Here is a 13,388-nt window from a genome sequence, read left to right as displayed (position 1 = left end):
AGATTGATTTACACCAGCTGAGGATATGGGCCCATATATCCATAGATAGATGATGAATAAAAATGTCAGGAAAATATTGACGTGTCAGGACATTTAGCCAAGGTGAGCAACTTTCATTACAGGCACTCTTAAAATGTCAAACAGCAGGTTTGCCCTGGTTCCCACTTCAGAACAGTGAATAACACAGCTAAGCAGCTAAGGTATTGAGCCTTCCCATGTGTGGCTAGATGTAGCAGATGTTCTCTATTGTGGGGGCATCTGAATGGGTACATGAAGTCAAATATTAGGAACCCACCAGGCCTACAAGGAAGGTTAAAGAGGAGATATTGAATGGCTGGCACAATGCAGGAGTCCTGGGTTCCCGCACATGTATCTATTGTTCAGTCACTCTAAAGTGTTTCACATTTAGGGACAAAAGCTGATAGCAGACCTGAGCTGCCTGAAGCTGGTGGCCATGGCTTCGCAGCATGAAACCTGAGACACTCTTCCTCAGGAGACCACCACTCTCAGTGAATAGCAGCTCCAGACTGAAAGTGGACAGCATGTCATCCGTGACTGAAAGACAGAAAGACACACCAACGAGTAGAGCTGTACAGCAGTCATCACTGGGAAAATGTTACACATCCATTTTTAAAATGTTCCAATAATGGCTGAGGGGTGGGACACTTTGCAACTATCTGACTGGAAAATAAAGAGCTTGGAGGCCTCCCATGTAATATAATGGGAAGATCTGAAGATTCTGCCATGGGATTGCAGAGAAGTCCAGTGTGGTCTTCTGTGTTCAAGGTGTCAAATTCAGTGGCATTATAACTCAAAGTACAGAAGAGCTCTGATGGGGGTGCAGGAAACATTACTTTGTTATATAACCTGTTGGGTTTCTGGGTAAATCAGACAAAAGGCTAGAGGCCTTTTGGTAAGTACCAACCCCATTCAGATCATATCATTATATTCAATATCTCTTCCCTTCCAGGCTATGGTAGATGAACAGCACAGTCCCATACACTAACAATTAACAGTCTGACCAAGAAGCTGAAATATGAGGGATGCAAAATTTAATCTCCGTCCAAACTTATAATAATCAAAGGATTAGCCCTAAAATGTTCCTGTCTCCCATTTAGTTTGCCTCTGCATGCCCAGAACATCCTTTGGGGATATACAAAGGAACACAATTAAAGGGTAAAAGGGAGAAATGATATGAATGGGCACAGAAATGAGAGCTGGAGGGTGGGGATAAAAATATTTGGGCAGATCATAAAGGTTGTGTAAATTGTCATAGCTCCAGTCAAGTCATCAACTGAGCATCTGCCCCTTTGAAAAGCTTATTAAAATACTCTAATGAATTAAGAAATAATTAGGAATAGAGCTAGTCTCTTGGCCTAGCAATAGCAGCAGTGTTCTATCACACAAGAGATCTACCACAGGTTTAGGTCCCAGATTTGGCTAATCTTTTGTGGTAGCAGATTCTGGGAGAACAGTGATACTGGCATGATCAGTGTTTTTATAAAGTATGTGGGAAGAAGTACCACACGGTGGCACTGGTCCTTTAAGAGGAAGATTGTGATTGGTCAGCTGACTCCCCAAGTTGGGCTTAAAAGAGGGTACCTGGCTGGGCCCTAGATATAGCACGGAGTGGTGGTGGCACGGGGAGCGAGCGAGCATCTCTGACCCTGACCCCAACCAACCTGGAGAGTTAGAGTTGGCCGAGTCAATCAGGAAAAGAATAGGTGAGAGCTGCCAGAGACCAGGGGATTGTGGAAAAGTCTTGGAAGAAAGCTCTCGGTGGTTCCTGGGGGAAGGCTAAAGGCAGGAGAGCAACAAGAGAGGTTTTACTGGCTGATTTCCCCAAACCAGATCAATGGAGTTGGAAGGCTGGAGAGAGTTGAAAGCCAGAGATCAGCTGAGGGAAGTGCCTGCTGGCTCTAAGCTGGAGAGCTGCAACTCAGGGCTGGAGAGGGCTGAAGGCTAGGGAGCAGCAGAGGGGATTACCTACTGGCACTTCCATCCTGGAGACCTAGATCTAGCAGAACAGTGAGCGGGATGGGGGAGTGAGGGATTCTCCCCTGGTGAGGATGACCTCCCAGAACAAAGGGGTTCCTACTTTGAAGAAGTGGGATTCCACTCTAGCTGGAAGGGCTGGGGTGGGTATCCTGGCAGAGAGACAGAAGAGGACTGACAAGGAGCCTAGGTGTGGTGGAAGACACTGGAGTATGGCATGGAAAGACTCCCAGCAAAGAAAGTGGTGTGGGAGGTGGCCTGCTGGGAAGAATGGGGTGCTAAGGACTATATACCCTGGGTGTAGTAGGGGTATTATTTAAGCGAACCTGAAGTGGAGTTACTGGGGCCTCTGAAAGGGGAAACTGAGGTAGGCATACTTGGCATGCTGTGACTGTCACAGAAGGGTGCTCCAGGATGGGGCTGCCCTTTGACAAGCAGTATGTCAGAAACAGATGTATTTGGATGATGGGGTGTGTATCTGACATCACTCCACACTCCACACAAAGCTTCAGAGTGGCAGTGATAGGCTTTGTAAAGAATCAAGAACAATGGCTCTGCTAATGTGACCATGTCTGACTGATTTGGTGCCTCATTCCATAAAGGAGTCATTTTATGCTCTACATGTAGAGCCAGCTTTTGGATTGTGGTGGCCCTACCACAGCAGTTTCTTTCCCTCACATATCCTTCCACCTCCTTTCCTTCCCCACTTCTTTTAAAGTACATGCAACTAGAGCTAGTGGAGAAATAACCAATGTGCTTAGACATCTCAGGACACATACAGAGAACTCTCGCCACCTCGTCTTAAATTTGGGACAGTCACACAAGTTAGAGATCCCTTTTAACTCCCAGGGCTCCTTGACAATGGATTCCAAAAGTAGACTCTGCCTACAGGTACTTTCACTTGGTCTTTGAGATGAGCTTAAACATAATCTTGTCCATGTTGTCACCTGCCAAGGGTCCTGAGAAAGAAGAGGAACTGCCAGTTTTGGAGAGGTAGTTGTAATTATTGATCTGTGGATCTTTCAGAATTTCTTTCATTGCTTTCCTAGAACAAAAAATAGGAAAAGGTGTGTATGGGTGGGGCAGAAAAAGAGGAAAATCTAGTGTCTGAATCTAAATCAAAAAGGAGTACTTGTGGCATCTTAGAGACTAACCAATTTATTTGAGGATAAGCGTTCGTGAGCTACAGCTCACTTCATCGGATGCATTCAGTGGAAAATTCAGTGGGGAGATTTATATACATAGAGAACATGAAACAACGGGTGTTACCATACACACTGTAACGAGAGTGATCACTTAAGGTGAGGTAATAGCGTATGGTAACACCCATTGTTTCATGTTCTCTATGTATATAATTCTCCCCACTGTATTTTCCACTGAATGCATCCGATGAAGTGAGCTGTAGCTCACGAAAGCTTATGCTCAAATAAATTGGTTAGTCTCTAAGGTGCCACAAGTACTCCTTTTCTTCTTGCGAATACAGACTAACACAGCTGTTACTCTGAAACCTGAATCTAAATCAAAACTCAGAAAAGGCAGCTGCCATTATGGAAGGTTTTATAGGGAGGTTAGGAGATATGCACTTAAATATATGTATGTATATATGAACAACACATTGAGAACAATTTAAATGGCATAAAAACAGCTTTACCGAAACCAGCTCCTTTATAATCTTTCTCTTCTTTTGTATCTTCCCAAAGGAGGGAGAAAGTAGCTCAGCGATATCCCATATGGCATTGGCAACTATTCATGATGTGCATAAGTTTGAGGCTTGGTGGTGGTTGTAATTGATGGTTCTACAGCATAAAAAGGACAGAAGAACATGGAGCAGGACAGAAGAAGAAAATGAGGGAGAGAGGGTGGAGCAGAGTAGAGTTGTGAAACGGTATAAAAGCCTTTCCTAGCTCAGGGCTTCCTTAGTCTGGGTGTAGTTATATTCCTACAGGAATAGAATGTGATGTCCTAGAGATGGCTGAAGTAGTCACACTAGCCAATGTGGTCAGTAAACTTAGTCTTCTTCTATTGGTGAATTGTCCGCAAACGGATTGATTTTTTTTTTTATGATTTAGTCTGTTATTCAAAATGATTTAAGAACTGGTTTGTGCAAACATATCCTGCCCTGTGAATTGCTTACAAATGATTTGCCATCAGAGCGTGTGATTGTTATGTAGATGATCATGGTATTGTTTCTTTCCTGACTGGATGACTGCCAAATCCCCAAAGAGCTTTCAAGATAGCTATGTGAACACTCCTGTGAATATCTGTTCATTGGAGCATTACAACACTTTCCCTTTCTGCATATATTTTTTGTGAATGAAAAGTTGCTTGTTATGAATGTTTGCAGAAAATGAATGAAGAGACTGTGAATACCTTTGAACTGGATTCACTTTTTTACCTGAATAAATGTATTCAAATACATTGGTGCGATATGTCATAGATTCTAAGGCCAGAAGGGACCACTGTAATCATCTAGGCTGACCTCCTGTATACAACAGGCCATAGAATTCCCCCCAAATAATTTCTGTTTGAACTACAGTGTATCTTTAACAAAAACATCCAATCTTGATTTAAAAAATGTCTCTGAGGGAGAATCCACCCCCTACATGCCTTAAATAGTTCCAGTGGTTAATTACTCTCCTTGTTAAAAATTTACATCTTATTTCCAGTGTGAATTTGTCCAGCTTCAACTTCCAGCTACTGGGTCTTGTTATCCTTTGTCTGCTAAATTAAAAAGCCCATTATCAAGTATTTGTTGCTCATGTAAGTACTTACAGACTGTGATCTCATCACCCCTTAATCTTCTCTCTTGTTAAGCTAAATAGATTGAGCTCCTCGAGTCTATCACTATTTGCCAGCTCAAAAACTTTTGCATTTCAGTCAGCTGTTGGGTTGGGCTTTTTTGAGAATCTGGAAAGACTACTATAATTGCTCATACTTTATAGATATCTTGCAACCCTGTAGTTTAGCTTCCGAACACCTCTACAGTTTTTACACTGTCATTTTGGTGTTCCGTATAATATTGTTTACTGCCTTCAACACATAGAATACCACTGGACTGAGGCAACAAATCTGGGAACTTAAATCAAATTAGTTTGCTTAAGGGAAAAAACAACAAAAAGGGAAAGATTAACAGATGAGAGTGAAGAGAGAGAATGTTGGAGAGAAGGAAAGAGAGGAAAAAGAGGAAGGCGATGGAGGGTATTTAGAGGAAGAAAGGAAAAAGGGATTTGGGTCTTAAAGTGACAATTAATACTTTCCAGTCTCCATACTCACCTGGCTGGGTGATGGTGAGAATGTAAACTAGTCTGGATTTTCGAAAGTAAAAATTTTGACATTTCTGCTTCCAGCTCTCTGGTGGCCAGCAGGATATTGGTGAGGTCCATGGGCAAAGGCTCATTGTCCAACAGAATTTCAGCAGCAGCCAGTCGAGAGGTTTTTTCATAGTTTCTGTTTTTCTGATGGAAAATCCTCCTCATTGCCTTTTTCACCTAATGCCAGAATATAGTTAAAACTTTACTTCTCACCATTCCTAACACCAAATATATAATTATTGCATCTCACTCTACACTTTCATGTTATATTTTGCACGTGGAATCCTAGATTTTGGGCTTTCAACAGAAGATCTACTATTTATAACTCCAGGAAAAAAAACCGGAAGTATAGTCATCACCAAAGCCCTGCAGAGCACCTCCTGTTCCTAATCTAGATGGCATCTCTCCCAGTGGTGGCAAAGCATGGAGAATGCTCTCTCGGAAAGAAAAGTTGAGAGACCGCTAGGTGTTAGAAAGATAGGCTGAGATCTATGAAACTACTGTCAGATTTGAAAAGACTATCACATTTCCTACTGACTTGGGTAAAGGGCTGGCTCCCTGGGTATGGCTAATGCCTATGAGCCACAAAGCTCCCAGTTAATATCAGCTACAGTAATGTGCAGAACAAGTCTCAGCAAGTCCAGTCATCACACGGAGACTCTGCTAATTGGATACATCCATCTAAGCACCATGGGGCAAGCACACCACTTATTTCCTTCTCAGTGCAGGACAGAGGGACTTCTGGGAATAGCGGCTAAAATTTAAGGAAGCATTATCCCAGATGCGATAGATTGAGAATGCTGGTAGTTACAAAGTGACTTGGTGAGAATGATATCCCATACACTTCCTGGAATACGGACACTTGGGCTGTTTCATGGAAGGGTGTTTTAAATGCATAAGGAAAAGCTCTGATTCTAAGTAGGCTCGTTCCATACCTCACCAGTGATATGCTGAGAGGAGAACCTTTGTAGGGCAGATACTGCTGTACCTGAGACCCCTGCAGACCCTTCCTCTGCATAATGCAGGAGGGTAGGAATGGTTTCTGGGAGCAGGGCATTCTGCAGGGACAACAGGTAAATGATTATCTCAGAATTCTCCTTGGTGTCTCTTAATCTTCTCAGAACAGTTTCCATTCCAAGTCCTACTTCCTGTTTATGTGGAGGAGGGAGAAACAGAGCAGAGTGAAAAAGAAGCATGGCACAATTTTCAGGCAGTTGTGGGGAAAAAAGGGGAGGGCTGAAATGAATAACTGCAGCAATCATGTCAGGAAACCCACCTGCAATCCACACAGCTTCATCCGGCACAACTTGCCAGCTAGAGTGCCAATGACAATTATGCCTGTTTCCCAGATGGCAGGGTCTAACTCCTTTCCATTCAGCTTGTCCTGGGAGAGTGGGTGTAAAGAAATGAAGGCAGGATGAAGGGACAGAGAGAGAGAGAGAGAGAGAGAATATGTTTTAGTTATAACCCCCAAACGGTTTAGTGAGAGAGTCTCTCTAGCTTTGCTCTCATCTGCCTTGGCCTAGACCCTCAATATTCTGGTTTCCATAGCAGGCAATTAAGCTTTTACTGTCTATATCAGCCCACTGATATAAAGTCATGCCACATATTTCCTCAGAGTGTTTATTCCCATTTCAAGTATTCATGTACAATAATATCTTAAATAGAGGGATTTTACACAAAAATGAATTTTCCTCTCCCACCTTAATCCCTTTGGTGGGATTTTGCATGTCCTGGATGGAGTCCTAAAGATCCTGGACAGCTTTTCCCTCCATTATAAACCCTTCTTTTACTTTATGAGGTCTCAGAACTCTAGCTGAGGAGGGCTGCACAGGCTTCCCTTTGAAGGCCAACTCCAGGCCATAATTGGATTACTGTTGAGCAAAGGAAGTCTTTGTCAACAGAGGTTGTAAAAACACCTTCCCTCCAAGCTCTCATAGGCTCCACTACTGTGGACGGTATGAGGCTGTGCTCTGTCCTGAGGCCAGCCTGGAATACTCCTACTGGCCCACTGGTTACTCCAGAAATGTAAAAAGTAACTCCAATTCCATCTTAGGTTTGCCTTCCTACATAACAACATGGTGGCAGGAGATCATTCTCAGTGCCCCTCTGATCTCAGGCTGCCAGAGCTAACCATGGTTTTAGGGGCTGCTTCACAGAATTCCTCATTTCCCTTTCCTCCCTCCCCACTCCCTGTAGCCTTGTGTAAGTACAGTTATTGAGATGTCAACATCAATACTGGCTGAAAAATGAGGAGAAAAAAAGATTTGTAAAAAATGTTGACATTTCAGAATTATTTCCACTTTGAGATCAAAATGAACTCATTCATTGTCTGAATTTTTTTCCCAATTGTTATTAACATGTTAATTAACATCATTATTGATTTTTTGTTGACTATCAAACCTGTTTTTCCTTAATTTTAACATGTTAATAACCATTTCCATAATGATTTTGATAAAATTTTAATTGAAAAATAATGAAAAAAAGAGTCAACAGTTTTTCATGTAAAATTTCATTTCCCAAACAAACCATTTCTGATGGGAGGAAAAACCCCATCTTACTGAAAAAATGTCAACCAGTTCTAGTCAATACACCTCGGCAACTTGCTCCCCTTAATACATAGCAATGTTTTGTCCAAAATCATGAGGATTGCTGCTGAAGTCCCTTCATTAAGTGCTTGGATGGACAAAGGACATACTTAGCATTTTATCTTTCTCCTTTGTGAGGGCTTGATCTTGCTCCACTGAAGTCACTGGGAGTTTCTCCATTAACTTAATGGGAGCAGGATGAAGTCCAAATCCAGTAGTAGGATCACCAAAGAGCAGAAGGGGAGAGAGGAAATGCCTCTGACTTACTAGCACCAGGCGCAGAAGTTCTTTTGAGGGCCGAGGAGAGAAGGCTGCAGCATAGAGAAACTGCTCTAGGAGGGGCACTTGTCCTTTGTTGCTAAAATCCAGAAATTCAGAGAGAGCTGCCAAGGAAGCTGTTGACTGGGCAGCTACTGCAGCATCAATGAAGAAGGTACTGGAATGAGAGGAGAAAGCAAATTATGTGCGCTATATACAGCTGAACATGGGGAGGATGGAAGCATTTGGGGCCAGATCCTCAACTGGTGTAAACTGGCATAGGTCCATTAAAGTCAAATGAACCCACACTGATATATACCAGCTGAGAATATGATCCCTAGTTTCTGTTTCCCCCGGTTCCAGATAAGGAAGTAAATTCAGTCCTCCATTGAAGTCAGTGAAACTGCACCCACTTACATCAGGGCTAAATTTGGTCCAGAGGCTTTTCAAAAGTGTGCAGGGTAATTCCAGCTCAATTTACATTCTACCTATATAAACATCCTTTGCAGCTTCAATTGGATAAATTATACACATAAATAATAAGCTACCATATGGAGAAGCTTTCATCCAAAAATTAGCTAATTTACAGCAGTTGATGAACTGGAACCATATATATGTAATCACATATGGATTTCACCTAGCACTGAAATGCAACCATCTCTTGAGTGGAAGGCAGCAGCCTTTAAAAGCGCACAGTGACACCATGCAACAGTTCAGCATAGGAAGTGAAAAATGACATTGTCCTGGAATTACTGAATGGGACATGTAGAGCAGGGATCTGCATTTATATGGGGCATGTGTCTCCGAAAGGTTCCCCAGAGCGTTTTACTCTAAAATGTGCTGAATCTGCATCAGAAACATTCAATTAGCTTATGGTATCTTGTAAAAAAAAGCCAAGTCCTTAAAAAAAGTGGCCCTTGAACTTCTTCAGACTGGTCATTTGAGATACTGGGAATGATAATGTGCCCTTTTCGCATCTGCCTGAATGAAATGTGGTTAATCATTAAAATGAGTCCAGAAACTGCCTTGTGAACAGGTGTCTGTAAGAATGGCTGTTGTCTTTTCTGAACAGACAGTCACTGGGGAATTTACTTACACCATCTTCTCCGGAGCTTTCCTCAGCAGCTGGAGGACATCCCTCTTCTTGGCATCACGCAGCATCTGGATGAACCTGTGGAATTGCCAGGTTGTTGACACCTTGGAGACATCCATTTTGACTCTCCTGTTACCAAGAGTCCTCAAATATGTTTTGAGCTGAAAACAAATACTCATATTATCAATAAAGGCAATTTTATATCGATGCCATAGCAAGGGACAAAATGTACACAGTATAAAGACAGGGATTATTTCACCCATCCCTTAAATGCAGCCATCTCTGGCATGGACATTGGCAGCCTTTCCACAGATAGCAACAACATTAGATCCAAATATTTAGGACAGAAATAAAGAATACCATGTCACTGCAAGGGGGATTTTGGTAGGCAGAATATTTTGGTCCAGCTGCAATTTGGACAGGACTAATATCTCTATTCTTGTAAAAAGTTCCATGAGATATTTAATGACCACAGACAATCAAGATCTCAGTTGCCAGCAGCAAATGTTCCATCATTTCCCCCCGCCCCTTGCAATACCAGACTGGGACACTGATTAAATAGTGACTCAGAGGGAAGCGTACTACCTTCTGCATCAACAGCATTCCTTGCTTCTGTAGTGCCTTGTATTGACCCAGTTCAACTCCATTTATATTACGTGGGCTGACAAGTTCAGAGGTGTGGCTCCAGGCTACTAAACACCTCTGCTCCCTCACAGGGAACATGGGTGGACTTGACAACTTTGGACATGCAGAAACTACAAAGCGAAGAACTACAGTGTGAAGAATGAGAAGTGGGAGCTGAATCTTGGCCTCTCTATTTGCAAGGCAAGTTACTCCTTACTCAGCTCTCAGGAGTCCCAGATACCAGGTGTCCTCCTGCTGTAGGTTTCCCATCATCCTTTGAAAAAGATCAAGCAGGGGAGTTAAAGCACCAGCCTTGAAAAGCTAATAATTTCAATGCCTGACCTTCAATCATCAAAGCTCTTAAAGAAAAGCATGTGAGCAGTGAACCTCCAGGACTAGTTACTGAGGCCAAACACCTGACAAGGACCTAGACAGTACCTCTGACCAATCAGGAAAGTGGGTTCATAATGGAGTAGAGGGCTATGCCTTTGGCATGCAACCTGACATGAAACTGAAAAGTTTGATGGCTAAGGTCAACTGCTTCATCCACAAAATCACAAAACCAGAGAAAATGCATTTAAATGGGCTAGTCTGCGAAGCGTGTGTTGAAGAGCAGACAGAGTGAAACTTATGCTGTGCATTGACAGTTTAATAGCCCCAGCTGGTACAATGAGGGCTTGGAACGCTATCAAGGGTCTGACCACTTTAATAAGGCAACCTGTACAAGGCATGGTCCAGTGGATAGTGCACTGGACTGGGAGTCAGAAGATCTGGATTCTTATCCTGACTGTGCCACTACACGGTTGTATGACCTTGGGCAAGTCACTTCACCTTTCTGTGCTTCTGTTTTCCTCACCTCTTCATCTATTTTGACTATACGCTGTTTGGGGCAGAGACTGGCTCTTACTATCCTTTTTACTGGGCTTTGAACAAAGGGGGTCTCCATCTCAGCCGGGTCCCCTGGGCACCACTAGAATACAAATAATGTTTAACATGGGCATTGTTAGGGGTGCTGTCCTTGGAATGAAACTTTCACCCATGGTTCCTTCTTTCCATCGCTGGTGGCTACTGTGCAGGTGCTCTTAAAGAACCCATCACACTTCCAAAAACAATGGAGTGTAGCCCCAGTATCCTGAGCAATACTTCCTCTTTCAGTACAATAGTCTTAATGTTCACAGCTGTGTGTGTATTATTACAGAGTACATAACAGCAGACAGGCTTACCACACTCCATGGGTTTACTCAGAGAGCCCTTTATTCCAGTGCTGCAGATGAACAACAACATTTTGAAAACGTATGCGGCACTTTGGGGACCCTACATAACATTCCAATCAGACTGAGGAACTATGGAAAACTATAAGAATACCTGACATTCAGTAGGTATTTCATGTGCCTACCTGGTGTTGCCTAGAGCAAGAATCTCTAGTTGCCTTTCTCCCTGTGGGCACACTAGAAAAAGTGTCTTTACACTAGTACTTCGTTACTTTACGAAATGAAGCAGCCCTTGTGATCATGAGACTTTGGTGGACAATCTCCCTACCTACTGCCCAGGCCAAAGTTAGCCAGAGAATTCTTTTGAGCCATTGTGTTTAATCTCACAGTGATAGATACTGGGTGTGTAGCTGCTGTTGGCCCTTCCTTGCCATCACTGTGTGTACTGATTTTCTATTTAAACTTCTCAGACCCTTCAGCCTTCTCCAGCTAGATCTCACTTTGTTTTGCATTCCCAAGTGTCACATTAGAAAGAGAATTCTTCTGCAAGCATTTGGTGCTACTCACCGATGGGCACTGCATGCAGGTTCTCTTGAAGTGCGGGCTAATTGTGCTTATAGGCTGGTGCTTTTCCAGTATGCCAGCCAGAGCTTCCTGAAGGCTTTGTACAGGAGTCTCTGCAGGGCCAGGCATCGAAGAAGACACGAGTTCAAGCTGCTGTCTGGTGAGAGAAAAGAGGCTGTTGAGAAGGGTTTCTTCTTTTAAACCTCTTAGGGAATGGTTAGGACATATGTTGGTATCAGTATGGTGTACCCTATGAGGTGAAGTGAAATGAACGTAGTGGTAAATAAAGGGCATTTAGTATTCCAGAAGATGCAAGGGAAAATGAAGAGGAGTGAAGGACCCCTCAGTTTTGGGGTGTGTTTTGTACTCCCATAGCCTGCCCTGGGTTTATGGAGGAGCCAGAAAATATAAATCCTCTGGGATGATTTTTTCAGTGTGTCCAATTTTTATCTCTCATCATCTCTCCACAGCCCACATCAAGACATAACAAGGACATCAAGCCCACACGGGAGGAGTGTATCTCCTAGCTGCCAACTCTTGTAGGGAGACATTGATCCCATTCCAGCCTACTCAGTGTATGCAAGCCTCTGGAACCAGCATAGCACTAACCTTGACATGATCTTGGTGCCAATGGAGGACTTCAAGGTTGGAGAGACCTCGTGGCTTTCCTCCGACAGCACTGACTGGATGAGACTTCCTTGTACAGAGTAAAAGCTTTTGCTTGTGGGTTGCCACAGAACTCCAAAAATCTGCAAAAGAATGGAACAAACACATTATCCTTTTGCCAATCTATTCCTTTCTTGTTCTCCTTTCAATGTTTGCGCTTCTTTTTGTTTCTAACAAAAGTTGTATCTATGCATTTGATAGTCTTACCCTGGAGCCTACTGGATGAAAGAACCACCTCATCACAGAACCACTATGCAATTTGGCAGCTTTGTCAGTTTCTGGTCAGTAGGGAAGATGCCCAGGACTGAACTAGTAGGAGATGTTGTTTGTGGGGTTTGAGGTGCCTGGATAGATCTATGACTATAATAGTAGAAGGTCCTGCATTGTATATATTGGCATTATTGTGTGGAGTCCAGGACTATAATGACAAGGCAACCTGCAACTTGGGATTGAGATGCAATAGCAGAACTAAGAGGTGGTTCAGCAGAGGATGGGTCAGATCAGAAGTGAAGTACAGAGACAGAACTATTTAGGAATCCAAGGCAGGGATATCAGTGGTGGCCGCAGGTTAAGACTGGTGTCTATTGGCTAAGATGAGCTGGGATCTAGTAGTAGACTATGAGGGCCTGCTTCAGGTTACAGCTAAGTGCACTGAAGAGCTGTGAGGTGGCACAGGCTTGGAGTTGCTGGAAGAGGAATGAGGAAGGTTGGCTGAGCTGTGAGAGGACAGGACTAGGACAGTTGGAGACACTTTATCTGAGAGCTCAAGTGCATTGGAATAACTCTATGGGGTAGGGCCCAAGAATGGAACACTCTAGTTCAGTTCCTGCACTGTGGGCTGGCAGAGCTGAGTTGGGCCGTCTTCAACAAGGACTGCGGAGGAAGGTTATTCACTCAATCCTACCCTTTCATGAACACCAGATTCATCTTAAAATGTATGAAAGGAAAATAAAGAAATGTCTACTCTATTTTCTATTTCTAACTGTAGAGCACAAAGCTGATAGTTACTCTTAGGGCATTCTCTGGGCACCAGTAGGATTTTGCTAATCCCTTCACTGCTGCCAGAACATGCATAACT

At 43.2% G+C, this 13,388-nt stretch overlaps 1 protein-coding gene across 1 annotated transcript in view; it reads right to left on the bottom strand.

The window, feature by feature from the left end:
- The window catches only part of LOC102936629 (microsomal triglyceride transfer protein), a 32,119-nt gene that overhangs the window by 7,245 nt on the left and 11,486 nt on the right, over positions 1-13,388 (bottom strand). Inside the window, exons 6-14 of the mRNA XM_007054667.4 lie at positions 12,254-12,393; positions 11,648-11,801; positions 9,249-9,406; positions 8,162-8,330; positions 6,583-6,690; positions 6,242-6,454; positions 5,269-5,483; positions 2,943-3,040; positions 431-555 (exon numbers count right to left, since the gene is read on the bottom strand). Coding sequence (XP_007054729.2) covers positions 431-555; positions 2,943-3,040; positions 5,269-5,483; positions 6,242-6,454; positions 6,583-6,690; positions 8,162-8,330; positions 9,249-9,406; positions 11,648-11,801; positions 12,254-12,393 — 1,380 coding nt within the window. The remainder of the gene's footprint in view (positions 1-430; positions 556-2,942; positions 3,041-5,268; positions 5,484-6,241; positions 6,455-6,582; positions 6,691-8,161; positions 8,331-9,248; positions 9,407-11,647; positions 11,802-12,253; positions 12,394-13,388) is intronic.

Source organism: Chelonia mydas, chromosome 7 (genome assembly GCF_015237465.2).
Source record: "Chelonia mydas isolate rCheMyd1 chromosome 7, rCheMyd1.pri.v2, whole genome shotgun sequence".
In the NCBI taxonomy this organism is placed as follows: domain Eukaryota; kingdom Metazoa; phylum Chordata; order Testudines; family Cheloniidae; genus Chelonia; species Chelonia mydas.
The sequence above is the reverse complement of the archived record's forward strand: the minus strand, read 5'-3'. Positions and strand labels throughout refer to the sequence as shown.